The sequence below is a fragment of the Nematostella vectensis genome, chromosome 6 (assembly GCF_932526225.1).
Source record: "Nematostella vectensis chromosome 6, jaNemVect1.1, whole genome shotgun sequence".
NCBI classification, from domain to species: domain Eukaryota; kingdom Metazoa; phylum Cnidaria; class Anthozoa; order Actiniaria; family Edwardsiidae; genus Nematostella; species Nematostella vectensis.
This window is the reverse complement of record NC_064039.1, coordinates 6300324-6322180: the sequence shown is the minus strand read 5'-3', so window position 1 is coordinate 6322180 and position 21857 is coordinate 6300324. Positions and strand designations below refer to the sequence as shown.

The 21857-nt window shown below is 44.5% G+C and overlaps 2 protein-coding genes across 5 annotated transcripts; one reads left to right on the top strand and one right to left on the bottom strand.

Annotated features, from left to right (window-relative positions):
- Window positions 1-466: 466 nt before the first annotated feature.
- Window positions 467-21665, top strand: LOC116604406. 4 transcript variants are annotated; one of them, XM_032366713.2, is made up of 4 exons: window positions 467-707; window positions 19112-19201; window positions 19633-19755; window positions 21059-21665. In XM_032366713.2, the coding sequence occupies exons 2-4, from the start codon at window positions 19125-19127 to the stop codon at window positions 21204-21206; spliced, it is 348 nt and encodes a 115-aa protein (XP_032222604.2). In that variant the 5' UTR covers window positions 467-707; window positions 19112-19124; the 3' UTR covers window positions 21207-21665. The 4 variants fall into 4 exon arrangements, with proteins under 4 accessions (XP_032222604.2, XP_032222602.2, XP_032222605.2 ...); XM_032366711.2 differs by having other exon boundaries at window positions 21056-21665; XM_032366714.2 differs by having other exon boundaries at window positions 469-707; window positions 19636-19755.
- On the bottom strand, window positions 17063-17989 carry LOC125567913 (transcription initiation factor IIB-like). Its single transcript, XM_048728922.1, has one exon. The coding sequence runs from the start codon at window positions 17987-17989 to the stop codon at window positions 17063-17065; it is 927 nt and encodes a 308-aa protein (XP_048584879.1).
- Window positions 21666-21857: the final 192 nt, after the last annotated feature.

Here is a 21857-nt window from a genome sequence, read left to right as displayed (position 1 = left end):
GAAGACCACTGAAAAAAGTGTGTGTGGGGCTAAAAAAAAAGAAGAGTGTAAACTAGAAGAAACAACTTTTTTGTAATTGTTATTCCTTGATAATATGTGAGATAGCCTCAAAACCTAAGATTCCTAGAGTATGGCTGAAAAAAGCAATAAAAAGTAAAAAGCTAACGGAAGGTGGTTTAGAAGGACCAAAATCATGCACACTTACAAATCATGCCCAGGGTGGTTTACGAGGACCACTTTAAAAAGCCTCTAGGATATCATTGCACGACGTTTTACGGTGTTCTAGACAAAAAGCGTTACGAGGACCGGAGGTCGGTCCTCGTAAATACGGTGGTCCTCTGAACGTTGGTGTTTATCCAAATACCGGTCCTCCTAAACACGGTTCGGCGCACGCACGCACACACACACACACACACACACACACACACACACACACACACACACACACACACAAATATCCAAACAATTTTAGACTGAGTAAAAGTTTAATGAATATGTATCATCTACATCATCAAGTGTATCTAGTTTAGCAACATTGCAGTAGCTACGTGTACGCTGCGAGCCTATTTTTGTTGTTGTTGTTAACACTGTAAATTCCGCATTCCAATATTTAGTTTGATATAAGACTCTCAAGATCGCCCGCTTCACTCAGAGAAGGTTCCACTTGCGACCAAACATCTCTCAAGTTCTTTGAACAAGCCATACAGGTAAGGAATGTGAGCGCTTGGAGCCATTTTATTAGAAAAATATTCTAAAAAGCATCGATCTACTCGCATGCTTTTTGAGTTTTATTTTATGGTCAAATGCGAGCGTTTTATAATGTACTGAGAAGATAAAAGGCGGTCCCATCCCCCCTATTGCCGCGCTGCCCACTAAGAGACGTTCGAGGCTCTGGAAACAGGGTAGTCTAATAACTTCTGAGCGTGCACATATTTCTTGTTATATGAATCCCACCTCCTCTAGGTTAATTTGGTCGAATTTAGGATATCATTAAAAGCGCACATTTTTACACCATCGTTTCTATTGAAGGGTCGTTTTCATTACCCGGTGTGGAACACAAAATGTAATATTCCAAATGTCGTGTTCAAGCAAGCATAAAAAATAAGAGATTATAGTGTATTAGTGCTAACTAAATGTACTAATTACTTACGAGGAAAATTACTTTTCCTATAACATATCATTTAATTAAAAAAATATATATATTATCTGCTTGCGTACAATCAATGACAACTTTATAAGAACTTCTTATTTTCAGTTGAGGCTTGGCTGTTCTTTTTTTTGGAGCATAATAAGGCAGAAAATGTTCTTTCCTGGAGTTTTCTAGCAGCTTACCGTGGGTTATAGCTACCGTTTGCGCAAAGCTTGGAATTTTATCTAATAAGGATTGAATTTATGGAAAATATGTGAGCTGTGCGACGAAACAATGGACTATGTGTTTTAGATTTTTGCAAATACACTCTATACGAGAAAAATTATTTTAAAACAATACCCCTTAGAATGCGGAGCTTATTGATGATGTTTGCTGGTGTGTCTAATTTATGTTTTAAACAGTTCCGCATTCGTACCACCTCCACCCCCAGCGGCGGGGAAGAGAAAAAACGCGCCGCTGGGGGTCGAGGTGGTCGATTTACTCATTTATTACCAGGTAGCATCAAAGTAGGAATACGTGCTTATTCAACACTAACAAGACATTAGACTTTATTTCGGAGTCAAATTATCCTACAGCCCGTGACTGGACGAGAGAAGTGTGGAGGGTCTGGTACCAGGGGAACAGTATTACCCTTCGGTACTCAGGAAAGCGGAGTATATTAATGATATCCGGTGTCTACTACTTACCATTAATAGGTCCGCATTCTTTCCTCTACTCTATTCTATATATTTGCAAAGTGGAAATGTTAATGGAGGTTCTGGTGCCCAGGGTACAGTACTACAGTACTACACTTCGGTACTCAGGAATGCGGAGTATATTAATGATATCCGGTGTCTACTACTTACCATAAATAGGTCCGCATTCTTTCCTCTACTCTATTCTATATATATTTGCAAAGTGGAAATGTTAATGGAGGTTCTGGTGCTCAGGGTACAGTACTACAGTACTACACTTCGGTACTCAGGAATGCGGAGTATATTAATGATATCCGGTGTCTACTACTTACCATAAATAGGTCCGCATTCTTTCCTCTACTTTATTCTATTTATATTTGCAAAGTGGAAATGTTAATGGATTTATTAATAAAATTCCAAATCAATCTTATTCTAAACAACCCTAGAATTTGTTTTTATTTGCAAAGTGTTATTTTTTTGTCTCTCTTTTGAGGGCTCTCTAAGATGCTTGAGGGAGTAGTAGGGTTTTGGCGCAGCTGGCGCAACTTTTTGATCTCCCCAAATTTCATTCCAAAAGTGGCGCAAAAGTCTCCGCACACCTCCGCCAAGCCTCGCGACCTGCGCATGCGCGAGTTTGCCAGAGATCTCTCGCACGACCAAGCCCACCTGTCAATCATTTTGTCACGTGATAGCCAAGCCCACCTGTCAATCACTTTGTCACGTGATAGCCAAGCCCACCTGTCAATCACTTTGTAAAAAACCTGTCAATCACTTTGTCACGTGACGGCCAAGCCCACCTGTCAATCACTTTGTCAAAAACCTGTCAATCACTTTGTCATGTGATAGCCACGCCCACCTGTCAATCACTTTGTAAAAAACCTGTCAATCATTTTGTCAAGAACCTGTCAATCATTTTGTCAAGAACCTGTCAATCACTTTGTCACGTGATAGTCAAGCCCACCTGTCAATCACTTTGTCACGTGTCGCACCTAGGGGGAGCTCGGGAGGCTAGCCTCTAAGCTTCACATCTAAAAAAGCTTTTGAAAAGTGGTTTAAAGACATGACTGGTTTGATAGAAATGGAGAACCTGAAGGTGAAAGATCTGAAAGCCCTCGCCAAGGAGCGGGGTATCCCAAGATATTACTGGATGCGGAGAGACGAGCTCGTCGGGGCGCTGACCAGCACGTCACCACCACCACCACCCCGACGGGTTCCTTTACCCAAACTTGTCAAAGGGCTGCCACGACCACCCCGCATTACCCCGTCCAACACGTCGGAGAGTATTCTCGACGGCCCGATACCTGAGATTAATGTCCCTATTCTAAAACCCTCCCAACCCCCACGGAGTTCCCGCGTCCAATCACTCAAGCATTTTGCAAACAGGGCGGCCAACTTGATCAAGAGCGAGTTAGACAAGTTTGCGGATTGGATACTATCTTATGTCCCCGAGCCCGTCAAAAAGACCGTCAAAGAGGCTGCAGATAAACGGGTCGAACGTCTGAAGGAGAGGATTAAGCGTCTACACGAGGAGGTGGAAGATCGCTTCACACCCAAGGAACAACAGACGGCGTTGAAGGGGTATCTTAAAACCCACGGAATAGCCGGGCAGAGAGGTTACGACCCCAAGACATTCATCGCCAGAATCAAACCGAAAGTCTTAGAGCTCATCAGTCGACAAAAAAAGCCTATCAAAGTGAAGTTTATCTTTACTTGCGGGTTTATAAAAGAGGATCCGGCTACAGCTCAGATCGAAGAAGAACTGGGATATTTTCATACAGAGAAGCCCGAGATTGTGACAGAGTCGACTGATCTCTCTGATTTGTTCGATACGATGACAAATTATTTACTCGGATTAGTTGAGCTGTTCCAGAAGCAAGGCTCCGGATGGCAGTTTGACCAAGTGGAATACTTTGACATCAACATAGATCCCTTTGAACCGCTTTCTGGGTCTTCCTATATTCCGCTGCCGCTGAAACTAGCGTCTAAGAAGGCGATCATCAATGTTAAGAACGAGAATGATCACGAATGTTTCAAGTGGGCAGTAACCTCTGCTGTGTATCCTAGGGAGAAAGATCCTCAAAGGTTCAGTAAACAAATGATAGAGAGCTCTGAGAAATTCGACTGGTCAGGGATAGAGTTCCCCGTCTCACTAAAACAGATTGACAAGTTCGAGAAACAGAACCAGTATACGGTTAATGTGTTTGGATACGAAACCAAAATATATCCATTGAGAATCAGTGAGAAGGATCCAGATAATGCAATCAACTTACTTCTCATCTCGGATGATGAGACGAATCATTACTGCTGGATAAAGAATATGATGAGATTAGTATCTACTCAAATTGATGAGTTTCATCATACTCGTTTTTTATGCTGTAGATGTCTGAACTCGTTTCGGTGCAAACAATCATTAGAAAAACATTCTGAATGCTGCGGCAATCATGAAGCGGTTGGAATAGAGATGCCTAAGATAGATAAGGATGGAAATCTACCCCACATTAAATTCAAAAACTACAACAGAAAAATGCGTGTCCCCTTTGTTGTCTACGCCGACTTTGAGAGCTTCACAGAGAATATAGACACATGCTCCCCAGATGAGAGTAAAAGCTTCACTAAGCAATACCAGAAACACAAACCGTCTGGTTTCTGCTATCTCATCAAGTGTTTCGACGGAGATATATCCCCATCCGAGCTTGTACGATACACAGCTGAATCTCCAGACGAAGATATCCCACAGCTTTTCGTAGAGTCTTTGGAGTCAGACATTAAGAAAATTTATGATAAGTTCAGGTTCCCTAAGAAGGTGAAAATGACTCCGAAGGACAAAATCGCCTATAACGACGCCACTCACTGCCACATCTGTGAGGGTGAATTAGGGGAAGACAAGGTTTTGGACCATTGCCACCTTACAGGGAAGTACAGAGGTGCTGCTCACAACGCATGCAACTTAGATCACAAAATTCCAAAGTTCTTTCCTGTTATCTTTCACAATCTGTCTGGGTACGACAGCCATCTATTTATCAAGAACCTTGGTACATCGGAAGGTAAAATAAACTGTATACCTAATAACGAGGAAAAGTATATTTCTTTCACAAAACAGATTGTAGTCGACAGTTTCACGAACAAGGAGGGCAACAAGATTGATGTTAAACGTGATATCAGATTTATCGACAGTTTCAGGTTTATGTCGGCCAGTCTCGACAGTCTAGTGGGTAATATGTCAAGGGAGTGCTTCAAAAACCTGGCGGAGTACTATGAGGGGGAGGAGCTTCAGCTGTTGTTGAGGAAGGGTGTTTTCCCTTACGACTGGTTCGACGGCTTTAGCAAGCTCGACGCAACACAGCTCCCACAGAGAGAGGCGTTCCACTCCAAACTCAACGACACCGACATATCGGAGGAGGATCACCTGCACGCGCGGAGAGTGTGGGAGGCCTTTGGGATGGGGACCATGAGGGATTACCACAATCTGTACCTAGAGTCGGATGTGTTGCTTTTAGCTGACGTTTTCGAGAACTTTAGGGACGTTTGTCTCAAGAATTACGGTCTGGACCCCGCTTGGTACTACACAGCGCCAGGGTTGGCTTGGGATGCAGCGTTGAAGACCACCAAGGTGAGGCTAGAGCTTCTAACGGACTATGACATGTTGCTCATGATTGAGAAGGGCATCCGTGGGGGTGTCTCCATGATAAGCAACAGACATGGGGAGGCAAATAACCCTTACATGAAGGAGTATGACCCTGACCTACCCACAAAATATATCACCTACCTTGATGCTAACAATTTGTATGGCTGGGCGATGAGCAACCCTTTACCGACTCACGGTTTCAGGTGGATGGGTGACCAAGAGCTGTCAGGTTGGAGAGACCGCCCATGCATTCTGGAGGTTGACTTGGAGTACCCTCACCACCTACATGACTTACACAACGATTACCCACTAGCCCCGGAATCTATCGGGCTAGGCAATGTGGACAAGTTGGTCCCCAACCTTAACGACAAGACAAAGTACGTTATCCACCATGAGACTCTGAGACTTTATGTGAGTTTTGGGCTAAAAGTCACCAAGATTCACAGGGGTGTCACTTTTGAGGAGTCTGCTTGGCTGGAGCCCTACATTGACTTGAACACCGATCTGAGAGCCAAGGCGACAAACGATTTTGAGAAAGATTTTTTCAAGTTAATGAACAACTCCGTCTTTGGTAAGACTATGGAGAACATTAGGAACAGGGTGGACATTCGGTTGGTGACGGACGAGAAGCAGGCCAAGAAGCTCATATCAAAGCCGAACTATCAACATCGCACCATCTTTTGCGAGAATCTAGCCGCCATCCACATGAAGAAGACAAAGCTGATCTTCAACAAGCCTGTCTACTTGGGTATGTCCATTCTGGACCTGAGTAAGACGCTCATGTACGATTTCCACTACAACTTCGTCAAGCCTAAGTACGGTGAGGATGCAAAGCTCTTATTCACTGATACTGACAGCCTGATGTATGAGATCGAGACGAAAGACTTTTACGAGGACATCAGCGGGGATGTGAGGTCCATGTTCGACACCAGCAACTTTCCGAAGGGTCACCCATCTGGTATTGAGGTGGGTGTGAACAAGAAAGTCATCGGAATGTTTAAAGATGAGGCTGGGGGCCAGCAAATCACAGAATTTGTAGGACTGAGGGCCAAACTTTACTCGTACAAGATGGATGAAGGTAAAGAAGAAAAGAAATGCAAGGGCGTCAAGAGAGCAGTCGTCAAGAAGAGCATCGGTTTCGATGACTACAAGGATTGCTTATTTGGTAAGAAACCTCAGATGAGACTTATGAATGTCATCAGAAGTCATAAGCATGATGTTTACACTGAAACGGTGAACAAGGTCGCTCTATCTCATGAGGATGATAAACGGGTCATCTGTGATGATGGTATTCACACCTTCGCTCACGGTCATTTCAGAACGCTATTAGGTGGTGGCTCAGTATCTTCAGGGACGACTTGAAGTTCTTCCCTAACGAACGACCTCCTTGGAGCGCCTTCGGAGAGGTAGTACAACACAGGCTGCCCAACCGAAACAACACTGCGTGATAGATCAAACACTTTCAAACTCCAAATGGGGTCTGTGGCTCGTCTGCGTTCACCTCCTTCCTCTTCTCCAGGAGCTAATAGATATCTAACTCTAACCCCTGGTGGTAGTCTAACTTCGTCAAGTCCAACAGGCCGCTTATACGTTGGAGGGTCAATATCAACCTCTTTCAAACCAATAGATTTTACAGGCTCTTTGCCAGTAATTCTTATGGGTTGACTATTCAGAGTCTTCAAAACATCTGGCAATCGTTTCACCCAAACTCTGGACCGATCATCGCTAATCATTTCTTGAGCATACTGATAAGAAAACAACCTCTCCGCCAGTGTTCTATTGGCGCGTTCGACAAAAGCCTGTGCGCGATGGTTCCCAGCTTCGCTTCGCTGGATGGTAACCCCCTTCTTTTTCATAATCTTCGTTACCTCTCCCCTAAATTCTGTCCCCGGATCGACAATCACCGTATGAGGCCATTTAAGTTTTCTGGAGTATATCTTTTCAAACCCTTTAGCAATTCCACTCGAATCCTTGGTAGTCAGTGCTTCTGCATCTTTATATCTCGAGGCAATATCAATCACGACCAACGCGTAACGGTAGGTTTTTCTGCCTACGTTATCGTGGGGCATAAACAACAGATCGGCTTGGTGAATCTGATTAGGTTTATTCACAGTCCAATGCGGTCTGGGGACATACTTTGGAGCTGGGAGATAGATCTGCCACAACGCCTGTTTTTCAAGCCACCTCTTAGCCTCGGCTTCACTGACTTTAGCGACACTAGCTAACTTATAAATAGCTGAATACCCTTTCCAGTATCCATCGGTGGAATAGTATATTTTTGATAACCTGCTTTCGTTACTCATTTAAAGATTATCTCTCTTTTCTTAAAATAAAAGATGGCACAAGCGATATCAGAAAAAATTAACCCAAACAGGATCCCACGGGAACCCTTCGGCCTGAAAGCGGAATCGTCGCTGAATCGGATTACATTCAATCCCTCATCGGCAAGTCCTGGAGAAACCCTCTATATAAATATTCCAAAACTTGCTGAAAATGTAGTGATTGTTCCAGGTAGTGTATCCTTACTATTTGACTTAAACGTCACAGGACACGCGAATAATACTCTCGTCAACAACGTTGGCCGGAACCTAGTGTCAAGGCTCAAGATTCTTTTCGGTGGAGAAACACTACAGGATACTCAAAGATACGATCTCTTCCAAACCTATCACGACTTATACTTACAAGCTGAAGATCGTGAGGATAGAATAAAACAAGGTATCTCCTCTGAGAACATGAGGAAGCTCAGGACAAATGCAGGTGACAAAGCGACATCAGATGCTAAGGAAGTAGCTCTTGCAGCAGTTCACAACACCAAGTACTGCATTCCACTCGACCATCCTATTCTCGGCGAGCATGGGGTCTTTTATCCAAAGGCGTTACCTCATCCGCTAATCTTTGAAATTACTCTAGCCCCAGTTTCCGACGTCGTTGTTTATGCTGACACGGTCAAGACTCCAACGTACACAATCACAAACCTCGAGTTGGAATATGCTTGCATCTCAAGTGAATACTTAGCTCGTGAGGCGTTGTCGGCTTATCAGGTTGGTAGAGGATTCTTTTACGAGAACGTCATTCTCCACAAAACGTTCACCATCTCCAAACCTAATGATGGTGTCATAAACGAGCACATTAATCTGCCGAGGAGGTCAATGACAGGGATATTGTGCCTGTTCACAGAGAGCTACACCGGAGGAGCAAGGGATTCCGAAAAGTTTGTCAATCCAAGCATCACATCGATCAACATTAATGTGGATGGCATGCCAAACCGTCTCTACTCCAAGGGGATGACACCGCCGGACCTCTGGGAGTCGGTAAAGAAACGTTTCGGTAGAGAGGGTGTCAAGCAAAAGGATTTTTACGCTAATAACAAGTTTGCTCTGTGGGTCGACTTGAGGGCACACCCAGATAACAGCATTCACGGAGGAGGTCTGGTCTTGAACAACACGCGAGACGGAGTAAAACTCGAGATGAAACGAAAAGTTGGAGGAACGGGAAACATCACCTGCTACATGTTTGTAGTAGCCGACGCGTTGATGGAGGTTATGAACTCGAATTTGAGAGCAATCATGTATTAAAAAGGACTTGTGTGATAATACAAAAAGAATGGAAGAATTACGGGAAAAAGTTCCTTTTCATTGTATTATCACAGGACCTACTAATTGTGGGAAGACAAAGTACCTCACGGAACAGCTCCGAGGGCCGTTCCGGCATGTGTTTGAATACATTGTGTTGATTTGTCCGACTTATGCGAAAAACAAGTCCTATCGTAGATTTGCTCACGGAGATAAACGTTTCTTGGTATTATCGCCGGATGCTAGTAACACCGATGAGATTAACGAGTTACTAACAGATTGTGCGGTGCTATTTTCTGGTACAAATACGTTACTCGTTTTGGATGACTGTGCTGTATCGAAAGATCTAAAGCAACGCTCGAACAAGTTTATCAATTTAGCGTTCTCAGGGAGACACGAAGGATTATCAGTGTGGGTATTGACGCAACAATTAACATCCATAGCAAAGCCCTTCCGTGATAACGTCGCCTGTGTGGTTACATTCCATAATCCATCTCAAATCGGTACCAAAACACTGTTTGAAGATTATGGGGGTGACTTAGACGTTGAGACTCGTAAAAAGTTTGTAGAACTGCTGAAAACTGAAAAGTATTCCAGACTCTGTTTCTGCCTACGACATCCATTCCAACGTTATTTGGAGATTCCTGCCACGCGGTGAGAGCTCGAGGGGCTGACCCCTCGAAGTGGTTTAAAAACATCTTGGTCTACTTACAAAATAAGATGGCAAGCATTGAGGATTATATGGAAGAGGAGCCTAAGTCTAAGGGGAGCTCGAAGGGTGAGCCTCTCGAAGACGATGTTGAAGTCAAACGAGAATCGCTGGCTATTCTCGCATCTCTTGGGACTACGAAGGAATTTCTTGGTGTGGACATGAGTTTAGGGGACATCAAGAAGCTCCCGGCGAAAGACGTCGAAAAGTACTTTGTTCGCTACCAGACTGTCTTAGGCAAACAAGTTACTGATGGATTAGTAGAATCAGCACTTCAAGTGGTGTCTCAAGTCATTTCCTACGTGGTTCCTGTAGATGACACCGAAGCGCTTAGCAAAGACTTACAGAACGACGAGTTGGTTAAACGCGAATTGTCAAACTTTGCAGGTCTCTTGGTATTGAAGGGAGGAAGGATGGTAGCACTTGCTAGTGCCATCTTTCGGGTCGCTAAGCATGTTAAACTAACACCTTCACAGGAGACTTCCAACAAACTTCAAGAAGTTTCAAGCACAACTGAGCAAACTCTTGAGCACACCTGAGCACACCTAAGCAAACTCTTGAGCACACCTGAGCACACCTAAGCAAGCTCTTGAGCACACCTGAGCAAGCTCTTGAGCACAACTGAGCAAGCTCTTGAGCATGATGTGATTTAAAGATTCTTTATTCAGTGAGTAAAGAATCATGTCTGACGAAAATCAAGAGGTTGAGCAAATCACAAAGGACCCTCCCCCCAGGAAGAAGAGTGCCGCTAAGGAGAAAGATCCTATAAAAGTCGCTTCTGGTAAGAGAGTTGCCGAATATAATAGGAGGTGTAGAGAAGCACTTGCTAGGGAGATGAAACGCGAGGCGGAGGCGAGTTCAGAAGACGCTGCACGAGCAGAGACACCCCACCAAGAGGGAGCTCGAGGGGATAGCCTCTCGGACGCTTGGATTCCAGAGCTATCGTTTACAACTGTACTGGCTCTAGTTGGAATAGGGCTCACCGCATTGGATATGTATATGCGTTTTTACAAAAAGAAAGAGGGCGAGCCGTCTAAGATTAACGTCAACGAGGCCGAAACTCTTGGGAGACCCACCTCCCACCTAGGGGGAGCTCGAGGGGCTAGCCTCCCGAACGCGACGCCAAAAATAGGAATGTTGTGATTTAAAGATTATCTGAATCTGTAATAAATAAAATCATGTCAACTGAAAACAAACTTGTGAAAACGATCACCGACTCAGCAGTCATCATCGGATTAGCCGCCGGCGTGGGTTATGTTGCTAAAAAGGCTATGAAAGAGTCATTCATCAGCGACCCTTCGTCAAGTGTTACAAACTACGCTAAATGGGTTGCTGTCCTGTCCGGTAGTATGTATCTGAAAGATTATCTGGAAACACAAAAGATTTTGCCAAAACCGCTGTAGGCGACTTAAAGATCTTATAGATTGATTAATAAATGGCGAGTATAGCATTTATGATTGGTGGGGCTTTTATTAATGCGACGGCGTTTGTCGGAGGGAGTTACCTAGCGAGATACTTGTCTTCTGACGCTACTCATGTTGATAAAGAAAAAATAAGACACGATAAAGCGCTTGAAAAGTATCAACAAGCAATGGGTGATTGGCAGAAAAAAAGACAGGAATACCAGGATTGGTTGACTGAACAATACAACGATAAAGTTCGTGCGGATGAGAACGATAAAGAGACGGATGAGGCTTTCAAACTATACGCTCAAACACATCCAGATTTTGATTTGAAAGAGCCTGAGCTCTCAGATTACTACAGACCAAGTAGCAACCAAAAGATGGGAGAGATGGCGTACGTTGGAGGTGGAATGTTAGCCCTTGGCTATGTAGCGAGTAGGTGGATATGAGCTGGCACGACTTAAAGATTTCTTATTTTCAAACAAAATAAGAAATGGATATAGATTTTGATCCCACAACAGAAGAAGGTAGAGAAGATTTGAATACTACTGTAGACGAAGATTATGACTCTCTTATTCCAAACGATGGTGAGGGAAGAGAATCATGGAATGAAAGGATTTCAAACAGATTTGGTAGAGGTGCAAGCTATGTGAGTAGGAGGTTGACTGACTTATGGAAAACACGAAACCCCGGGAGGGCTGTCCCCGAGTACATGGAGTTACAGAATATGGGAGGTTCTCCTTCAACGGACACACTTAGGGTAGACCTTTTGTTATCGAAATATCCAGATCTTGATGAAAATCTAGTTCAGATTTCAACGGATGAGAGAGGAAAACAATTCATTTCCTTCTATTCTGCGAGAAAAGGTGGTTGGACTAGACCAGAAAGGTTGTATAATGAGGATAGAACGGTGCGGAAGAGTGTTGACGACAAAATCAGATCCGGAAAGTACAAGCAAATTCAGATTCAACTCGATGAACTAGACGCTACAGGTAATACACTCAGAGAAGAAGAAGAGAGAAACACCGAGCAAATGAGAAAAAATAATGAGGAACGAAGTGAAACAACTAACCAAGAAAGACTAAGAGCTATAGATCGTAAAAATGAAGAGCTCAGCGAAAGAAATTCTGTCATAGATGAGACTTTGGAAGAGAATCAATTGGAGAGAGAAAATCTTGAAGAGAGAATGTCGTTGAAAGATCGTGTCAAAGCGATTTTTAAGAAATACGGATTTACAGTCGCTGCTGTCGTTACCGCTGTGGGCGTTGTTATCGGTGTTATTGTCTCTAATCTGAAAGCTGGGCTGACTAGTGTTGCAAAAGGTGTTGGAAATGGTCTGAAAACAATAGGCAAAAAATTAGGAGAAATACTCCCAGGAATGGTTGGTGCTATAGCTAGTTTCATATTTAGAACGGCAGGTGAAGTTGTTGGCTTTTTAGCTAAAAACGCATGGCTTCTCATCGTCGCTGTCGTCCTGTATTCCGTAGAACGATTTAAAAGGAGACGGAAATCATAACAAATGGTATTACTCTACATTGAAGGAAACGTTGGTGACTTTACTGTCTATTTAGAACAACCTATTGAAAAGCCGCGGTTTATCGCGCTGCGAGGATGTGCGTTTCATAATCGTTGTAACAGTCTCTCAAGCGAGGGAACGGTCTCCGACGGTGAGAACATTATCCTTAGGATCCCCGCGGGGCAGTATACGATCGAGACGCTAAAACGTCAAATAGATGGGGGTATGCGTCTTGGTGAAAAGTCAGTCTCTATTAGAGACTCGTCACTCGAAGTTCACCGGAACGTCGCGTTGAATGAGCCGCTCGCCTGCCTGTTAGGACTCAAGACCAGGGAGCTGGAAGCAAACACTCGCCACGAGATAAAGATGATAGGTCACGAGGCTATTTTTATCCACTGCGATCTTGTGAACGCGTCTGACTCCCTCCAACAAGGGGCGCCCTCACAAATCCTAGCAAGTGTAGAGCTTGATGAAGGAAAGATATACCTCAATCCAAGCGATCCGGTACGGGTTAGCACCACATCAGTCGGTTACGTGAGTAGTCTCCGTCTTAGTATAAAGGGTGGTGACGGAAACACAATAGAGCGCGGTCTCTACCCGATACGTCTAATTTTAGAAATCACTTAAAGAATAAATTCTCCCCATAATAAAGCTATGGAAGAGTACAACTCAATCTACCCGAACGTACCCCGAGGGGTCAGCCCCTCGGGTGATAACTTCAGACTCCAAAAGACCCACGATGTTTTGGGAAGTTTGGAGCAAGAAGTTAAACATTACGAGAACGTGAGGAAAAAGTATAAACGAGGGCAGAGCGTGTTTTCAAAGTTAAGTGTGGTCTTAGGACTCTTATCCGTCATTCTTGGGTCTAGTGGTTTGGGGACTTCTCTGTCAGGTTTTGGTATCGTCGTCGGAGTTCCGTTGGGTGCTTTGGCCGGTGTTTTCGGTCTTACGTCTGTAGGCTGTGCGGCGGTTTCTAAACGGCTGTCGCAAAAAGTCTCCAAGCACGACCAAACAGCGGCGATGGCAAAGGCAAAAGTAAATAGCATACGCGACCTGGTCTCTAAAGCTTTAAAAGACAACAAAATATCAGACGAAGAGTTCTCTTTAATCTTGAACGAGGTGGACAAGTTTGAGGCTCTAAAGCTCCAGATCCGTCAAAAGTCGGTAAGAGAGGACGAAAAAAACGTAAACATTACCAAGCTGAGGGAAACAGTAAGAGAAGAGATTTTGAAAGACCTGGCGAGTCGACCCGCTCGGTGAAATTTCTGTACGAGAGAACTCCCGTCGGATGGATCTATGAATTGAGATGCGTAAAGGACTGATTTAAAAACATCTTATATGTCATATAAGATGAAGTTTACAGAATTTGTGAAAAGGTACCCCTACTACTCACGCTTCAGGTTCTCTGCCGACGGGCACGGCAATGTGCAATTCGTTTTCAATGGGGACGAATACGATCCATTCGACAAGAATGGGAATCTAGTCAAAACGTTATATCACTTCCCTGGTAATAGCTGGAAACCCGAGAATATCCAGGATTTTCTAGTCGCCGACGACACACAAGCATACAAGGAAACGATCCAGCAACTGTTTGGGTTCCCAAAACAATACAGACTAGACGCGCGTGCAGAGTACAAGATATTGCCGTGGGACGAAAACCCTACGAGAAATAATTACGTCTCTTTTAATGTTTTTATAACACCAAAGGTGAAGACACACTTTGTTTTTAGGGACATATTCACCGACAGCTTGCTAGTATTCAGAACAGCAAAGGAGGCTAGTAGGTGGCTCGACGCCCCAAACCTCAGTTATTGGAGTCAAGCCTTAAATTTTGCTATGTTTTGCGCGACTGCTGGATGTGGTGTGACGCGTGACATGATTGACGACTCTCAAGTGGGGTCATTCTACAGATTTCACATCATTTTCACTATCAGACGAATATTAAACGAGCTACAATGCCCTCTTCCAAAAGATAGGCTCTTTAGTTGGAATAAAAACTTTTACAGCGAAGCGGCTTACCAAAAACTAAGAACAGAATTCCGAACTGGTGACGATTTCCGGTTCCTCAGACCGATAAATCACGGGTTAGGGAACGTTTATAATTATGATTATCACGGCTTGTCATCTTCTAACGACAAGTATAAGCCTTATGGCACCATTGATCAATTACACGACGAATGGGACGCTGCCAAAAGCGACCACGAACACATGAATCACTTTGAGATCGAGTACCTGAAAGACCTTAGAACTGGGTTTCAGTATGAGTGGTTCTTTCCGGAAAAATCAATGGGGTTAACCAAAGCTGGGTTGTCTAGGATAAACCAGAGCATCGAAGCCTTTGTCTACTGTATTCTAGGCGCGCAAGTTCAGACCCGGTCGTCAATCGTCGGCGATAGCGGTTCAGCTCAGGAAACGAAACAGGTCTTCACGAAACTCTTCGAAAGCGCGGTGGTGGAAAACAGTATATCGAAAAGTATACAACGGTATCAGTTTGCTTTACAACAGGCGAGACAAAAACTAGACCTAGCTTTCGCCCTCGGCTGTTGGTTAAGTCCATCGTATCTTGTGATAAATAACAACACTTCGATCGCTGGCTATAATAACAAGTTACAAAAAGCCACCACTGATATGAAACTGGGGCTGAATCCGATAAATAACGAGATAAAAACGATCCCTAAACATAATATGGGTCATTCAAAGATTGTGTTACCTCATACCGAGTCAGTCACGGCTCACAAACCGGAACCGGAGGCGAAAACTAACCCAAAGCCGGACGTGATTAAACCCACGAACACGCAGCACGAAAATAACCTTGTCACGATCACAGCCTTTACGGCTGGTTTAGCTTGGTATCTATTCCGGTAACATGCGGGGTGCATGTGGACGGATGTGACGTACCGCAAGAAGACAATACCTGTTCACGTGCATACCAGACCACCCTGGCGACCGCGAACTCTCAATGTAAATACAAAACCTATTTTCAGAATCGCTAGTTGTTAGGGTGATTAGGAATGTATGTGTTTTGTAACGTGAGACGCGTTACAAAACTGAGTGGGTCAATGTTAATTTCCGTTACACGTTCTGCAATGGTGCTTTTGTCTATCGTGTTCGCATATTTGAGACCCTCCGCATAACTTACAAAAGGGTCTCTGTTTGCTGTGTTCACACATCCCTTTCCCCTTGCAGTCTTTACAGACATATCTTGCTCGTCTGTGCTCACAAATGCTACCGCCGTTACATTCTCTGCACCGCGTTTTTCTCCGGTTGTGAGGGCAGATTTGCGATCCGTGACAATCTTTGCAATAATATTTCACTCTGCCATGAAGACACTTATAATCCGTTGTTCGCTTTACGGGGGATACTTTCGAGTCTTTCACCGTTTGGTTCTCCATTTCTATCAAACCGGTCATGTCCTTAAATCACTTTTCAATCCAACACGCGATACCCGCCTTCTAGCCGGTCGGCGTCTACCTGGCGAAGCATTCTCCCAACATTTCCTTCTCTTGCTCATCCATGCACCAATCCCAAAACCTGTCCGGATGCCAAGCTACTGGCATTAGTTCGTCCTCCAGCTTTCTACGGAATCTCACCTTGTGTAGCTTCTCCGGGAGCTCCTCATGCACAAGACTCCACCCCCACGCCGCACGTAGCACCGCGAAAATCTTATGCAGATGCCAAAACCGTGCGTAGTTCATATGTACAATGAGATCGGTCGCGCCCCACTCCAAGCACAACCTCACAATCTCGAGGTTGCGAGATTCGATGGCTGGTGTTATAGCATAGTCCGGGTCAAACTCCCAGAAGTTTTCTCTCAGCAGCTTCAGAACCTCAACGTGCCCATTGTACGCCGCCTCAGCGGTGGCCCAACCGACATCGACATCGACACCTAGATCTATCAACAACTCAACAACCCCCACCTGACCTTCCGCCGCCGCAGCACCCATGGCCTCGGTCATGGCCTCTCCTCCGTCGGCACAATACTCGCCCATCACCTTCAAAACCTCTACGTGCCCGCCTTTCGCGGCCATGGACGCTGGATACACGAAGTCACAGGCGCCCGACTCACAACACATCTTAACGATCTCGGTGTGGCCGTTCATTGCGGCCCTGACCATCGGCTTTTCGAAATCCGTCGCACCCCAACTCTTACACAACCTCACGGTCTCGACGCACCCCTCCCACGCCGCGCGCTCCATAACGGCGTCAAAGTCTGCGGCTCCCCACCTCGCTAAGGTGGCGGCTTGATCCTCCACGGTGAGATTTGTAAGACTTCCAGCACTTTGCATATCCATTTTGTTATTACATCCACGTCTTTAAACCACTTTTTTCGAATTTCTTTAGACGTGTTAATTCACATCTACTCCGAACTGACAGTTTTCTGGAAATCCTGATTTCTCTGGAAATCAGGAAACATCATACCACACCAGGCGTACCCAGGACTGTGGCCACTTCTCTCGCTTTCCTACTGATGGTTAACTCGGAGACGCCCGTTCTTTCGGAGAATTTTTTAAGTGTAATATCGACCCCCTTTAGCCGTACCCAGTAATAGGTTAAAGCGACCGCAAAGGATTGTGGGCGAGCGCGATTCAACTCAGACGAGCGGTTCTTAGATCTGTAGTAGAGCTGGACCACCTCTCCCTTCTGTGCGGGGGACGCCGAGAATCTATCCATCACATCGTGAATGTGGTCCACGACGGTGGGAGACGTTCCGTGTAGTAAGTAATCTTTAGGCACGTTAATACTAAAGATTTTTAGACCCTTAAGGCAACTCTTCCTGCTCAATCCAAAAGTTTCCATCAAGGTTTTCGGTGTCTGACACTTACCGGACATCTTGTAGGCGTAGTAGATACACGCAAAGACGACCGCCTTCCGTGGGTCGCCGCGAAAAATCTGGCCTTTCGTCACCTGAGTGTATATCTCGTTAGCTTTGGATACAATTACCCCGCTAAAACCCATGTTCTCCACATCCTTGTCAATATTTCTATCCTCAGACCTACGTACCTGGACCCGACTTGGATCCGAAGACCGTTCGCCGTCGGAATGTCCGTAAAAACCCCATTCCCTTTCGTGCGCGATCACGCGCTGCATCTGTTCCCCGCACTCTAAGCAACTAGTGACCCCGTCCTCTGTGACTAGGTCGCCATGATTGCAAAGGGTGTTACTACTATCCTCGTCTCCCAAGGAGGCTCTACTAGTCTCGTATTCGGTGAGGGCTCGGTCAAACAGTGCAAATTCCGGCATGAGGGTGGGGGCGTTAATCTCAGGCACCGGTCCGCCGAGGATATTATATGGTGGTGGTGACCGATCTTCAGCCGTACGTTCAACTGTTCGTTCCTCCATTTTATTAAACTGTTCATGTCTTTAAACCACTTTTCAAAAGCTTTTTTAGATGTGAAGCTGAGAGGCTAGCCCCTCGAGCTCCCTCTGGGTGTGATGTGTGTGGTTGCTAAGACTTCCGAAGGGGTCCGCGTGGGGGCGGTGCGGTCTAAAGCCTCCGCACCACATCCGTGGACTAGTATCTCACCCATCTTTTTTCGCCATACCGTGGCATGGAGACTAACATTGCTAGAACACCAAGGACAATTGTCGCCGCTCCGGCCACAAACCCAACGGGGTCGAAGCTTCCGTATTCTGAGTCTTCATAGTAATCAGCGTTACAACAGCAGTGTTCAGGCCCCGCATCCGCAGTGTTACTCACGTTCACCTCCGGCACCGAACAACCGCCGGCGGTAGCCGCACCGTTTTTAATCTTCACCTCCGTCTTTAATGTCATTTTATCTAGGGTCTCATACGTCTTTAGACCAGAATAGCCCCCAGGCTCCCCCTAGGTGCAGCACGTGACAAAGTGATTGACAGGTGGGCTTGGCTATCACGTGACAAAATGATTGACAGGCTCTTGACAAAGTGATTGACAGGTTTTTGACAAAGTGATTGACAGGTTCTTGACAAAGTGATTGACAGGTTTTTGACAAAGTGATTGACAGGTTTTTGACAAAATGATTGACAGGTGGGCGTGGTCATCACGTGACAAAGTGATTGACAGGTTTTTTACAAAATGATTGACAGGTGGGCGTGGCTATCACGTGACAAAGTGATTGACAGGTGGGCGTGGCCGTCACGTGACAAAGTGATTGACAGGTGGGCGTGGCCGTCACGTGACAAAGTGATTGACAGGTGGGCTTGGTCGTGCGAGAGATCTCTGGCAAACTCGCGCATGCGCAGGTCGCGAGGCTTGGCGGAGGTGTGCGGAGACTTTTGCGCCACTTTTGGAATGAAATTTGGGGAGATCAAAAAGTTGCGCCAGCTGCGCCAAAACCCTACTACTGAGGGAAAGGCTTTAGCCCACATTTTCCTCAGTCTTGAAGGGTTTTTTTTTTCACATCAAACAAATTCGACCTTCCAACCTTCTCCAGATTACCCCATACCGCTTATTGTGAAAGTTCACGCTTTCATAATTTTTAGAGTCAGCAGGAACATGAGCAAAGAAGACACAAAGGATGTCAAGCCTGATCTGGAAAAGTTGAGCGATGTTCAGCCGACTAAGGCCGAAAGGTAACACACTACTCTTCAGTGTAAACTTGGATACGGATAAAGAAATCTCTAAAAGAATCCAGTAAGAAAAATCTAGAACGAAACACTATTCTTGAAAAATGAATATATCGAGCGTAAAACCATGCATGCGTCCATTCAATTTATTCCCCTTTGATTTGGGTTTCCTTGGCAAACCGGAAGTGAGAAATCATGAGCACTCCACAGGGAGTTCAACCAGGCGGTGTTGGGCAATTTTTCTCTATTGCTCTTTGAACAGTTGAATGCTCTTTGAGATGCCTACGGGGTAGGCTACAGTACACTCGAACACCCACATTTTTCTCTGTCTTGTAGGTTTTGTTTTTCACATCAGGCAAAGTCGACCTTTTAAACTCGCTCCAGATTCCCCAATAGTTAGTTGTAAAAGTTCGTGTTTTCATGATTTTTAAATTCAGCAGCAACATGAGCAAAGAGGACGCAAACGATGTCAAGCCCAATCTTCAAAGGTGGAGCGAGGCCAAGTCAAGAAGCGAAGATGGTTACGTTGTATCGGCGAGCAAACAGGAAGAGTACTGGTGGTATGTATACCATTAAGACTTGGATTGGGATAAAGAAATCTCTTAACGAATCCAGTAAAAAAAACTAAAACGAAACACTATTCTTGAAAAATAAATATATCGAGCGTAAAAAAAATGCATGCGCCCATTCAATTTGTTCCCTGTTCATCTGGGTTTCCTTGGCAAACCGGAAGTGAGCAACCATGAGCAGGGGCGATTTTCTGTCTCAAAAACACTATTCTTAAAATGGTATGCAATTCAATTCATTCAATGATTTTATTTGGCAGCTTTTCATCTTTGATTCACGGGCGTTGCTCTAAATGCATTTAATTATATTCCTATTTACAATAAATTCTCTATCATCGTACTTTGTAGCGATGTGATTATATAATTCTCATTACAAAGCACTTTCCCTTATTTTTGTTGCTTCCCAAACAAATTGAGCTATTTCTTATTTGGTTGCACTCTCCTGTTTCAAACTAATCACCTTCAAAAATGTCAGGAGGCATTGCTTTTAGATTCTGTTTTGTTGCGGATTGAAAAACCCTATACATTTGTTTCCTCAATTCACTATATGCCGGGCATTTTATCATAAAGTGTTCCTCGTCCTCGACTTCGACCAAGCATATTGGGCACATTCTTTGTTGAGGGGGAGTGTACGGTTTTGTGTGACGTCCTGTTTCGATAGCTAATTTGTGGTTGCTTTAGTCTAAGCTTTGTTAGTGCAATTGTGTGATTAACATTTTTAACTTGGGAGATAATCTTCGTAATTGTGAACGCTCTTAAATTTCCTAAATGTTCTTAATTTGTTTTTATGTCGAGGGTCCTTCCTTTCATCGTTATAAATTTCATTTAGCCAAATTTATTGTTCTACATCTGTCAGTCTCTGTCTTATGAGATTTATTGATATTTCTGTGTCTGGTGGGGTTGACCATATTTCTCCTAGGCCGGCGTGATTTAAAATATGTTTAATTTTGTTTGTCCATAATTCTTTCTTTTCACATCCTAACGTGTCGCGCGACGCTACATTGGAAAGTTTATTTTTGTCTAAATTTCAAAGCTCTACATTTAGCTTGAGTTCGCTGTGGGAAATGCATGCGCCCATTCAATTTGTCTCCCCCCCTCCCCCCTCCCCCTTTGATGATTTCACGGAAATAGTCTATATAACCTGCGTAGCGCATTACTGAACAACTACGAGTACCCGGTACAACCAAACAAAACTGCCCAGAAATAAACAAAAACGCCACCGGGTACATTCTACATACATGACTGGTGCTTAGTTTGCCAGCTTTACCGCAGACTAAAGTAGTTGATATTTCAGCAGGCCCGATGATGAAATGGTAGCCGGACCGATAAAAATTCCCAGAAAAGTGGCAATGCCCGCCGGACCGATAGAAATTTCCAGAAAGATAGAGGCATCGACGACCGTAAAGACGAAGAAGACCGAGGAAGGTGGAGAAGGAAAGGGATGAGGCGAGGTGGAGGACATTGGATATCAGCGGAATTGGGGAGGCTAGATACTTGAGGCTAAAATATAATTTTGTTTGTTTAACTCTTGGTCATGTAATCCCGTTGGCATGTATTTGAAAGCAGCCTATACCGTTTCACTTCAATTGAAATTCACTTGAGATCGCGCAATAGTCAGTTTTCAGTCGGGCCAATTTTTCAGATCTCGTTAAGGCTAAGCTCAAACGTCGTATTATCCATGAGCCGTATTCAACGCAAATGCATGCAAATGAATCGAGTTGATTGTTTCATCTTCATTTGCATGCATTTGCATTGAATACGGCTCATGGATGATACGACGTTTGAACTAAGCCTAAATGTTAGTTCATTTTTTAGCAAATTTTGTTAACAAATTGTAAAATGTACTTAAGGTATTAAATAGCCTTTGAATAAACGACGCTGATAAATGCATGATACTCTCTCAACTTGTTGTATTTGTTATGACCTGAGAAATACTTTCTAGTGCAGTTGTGGCTTAATCCAGAAAACACCTACTTTCATAACATGGTTTCGAAGTGTCCACGAAACGAGGAAATATAATGAAGCCCACTGCTCATTCAATTTCCGCCCCCTTTCACCCTGGAGTCTGGGCTCGAATACCCACTCTTGACCAGTTT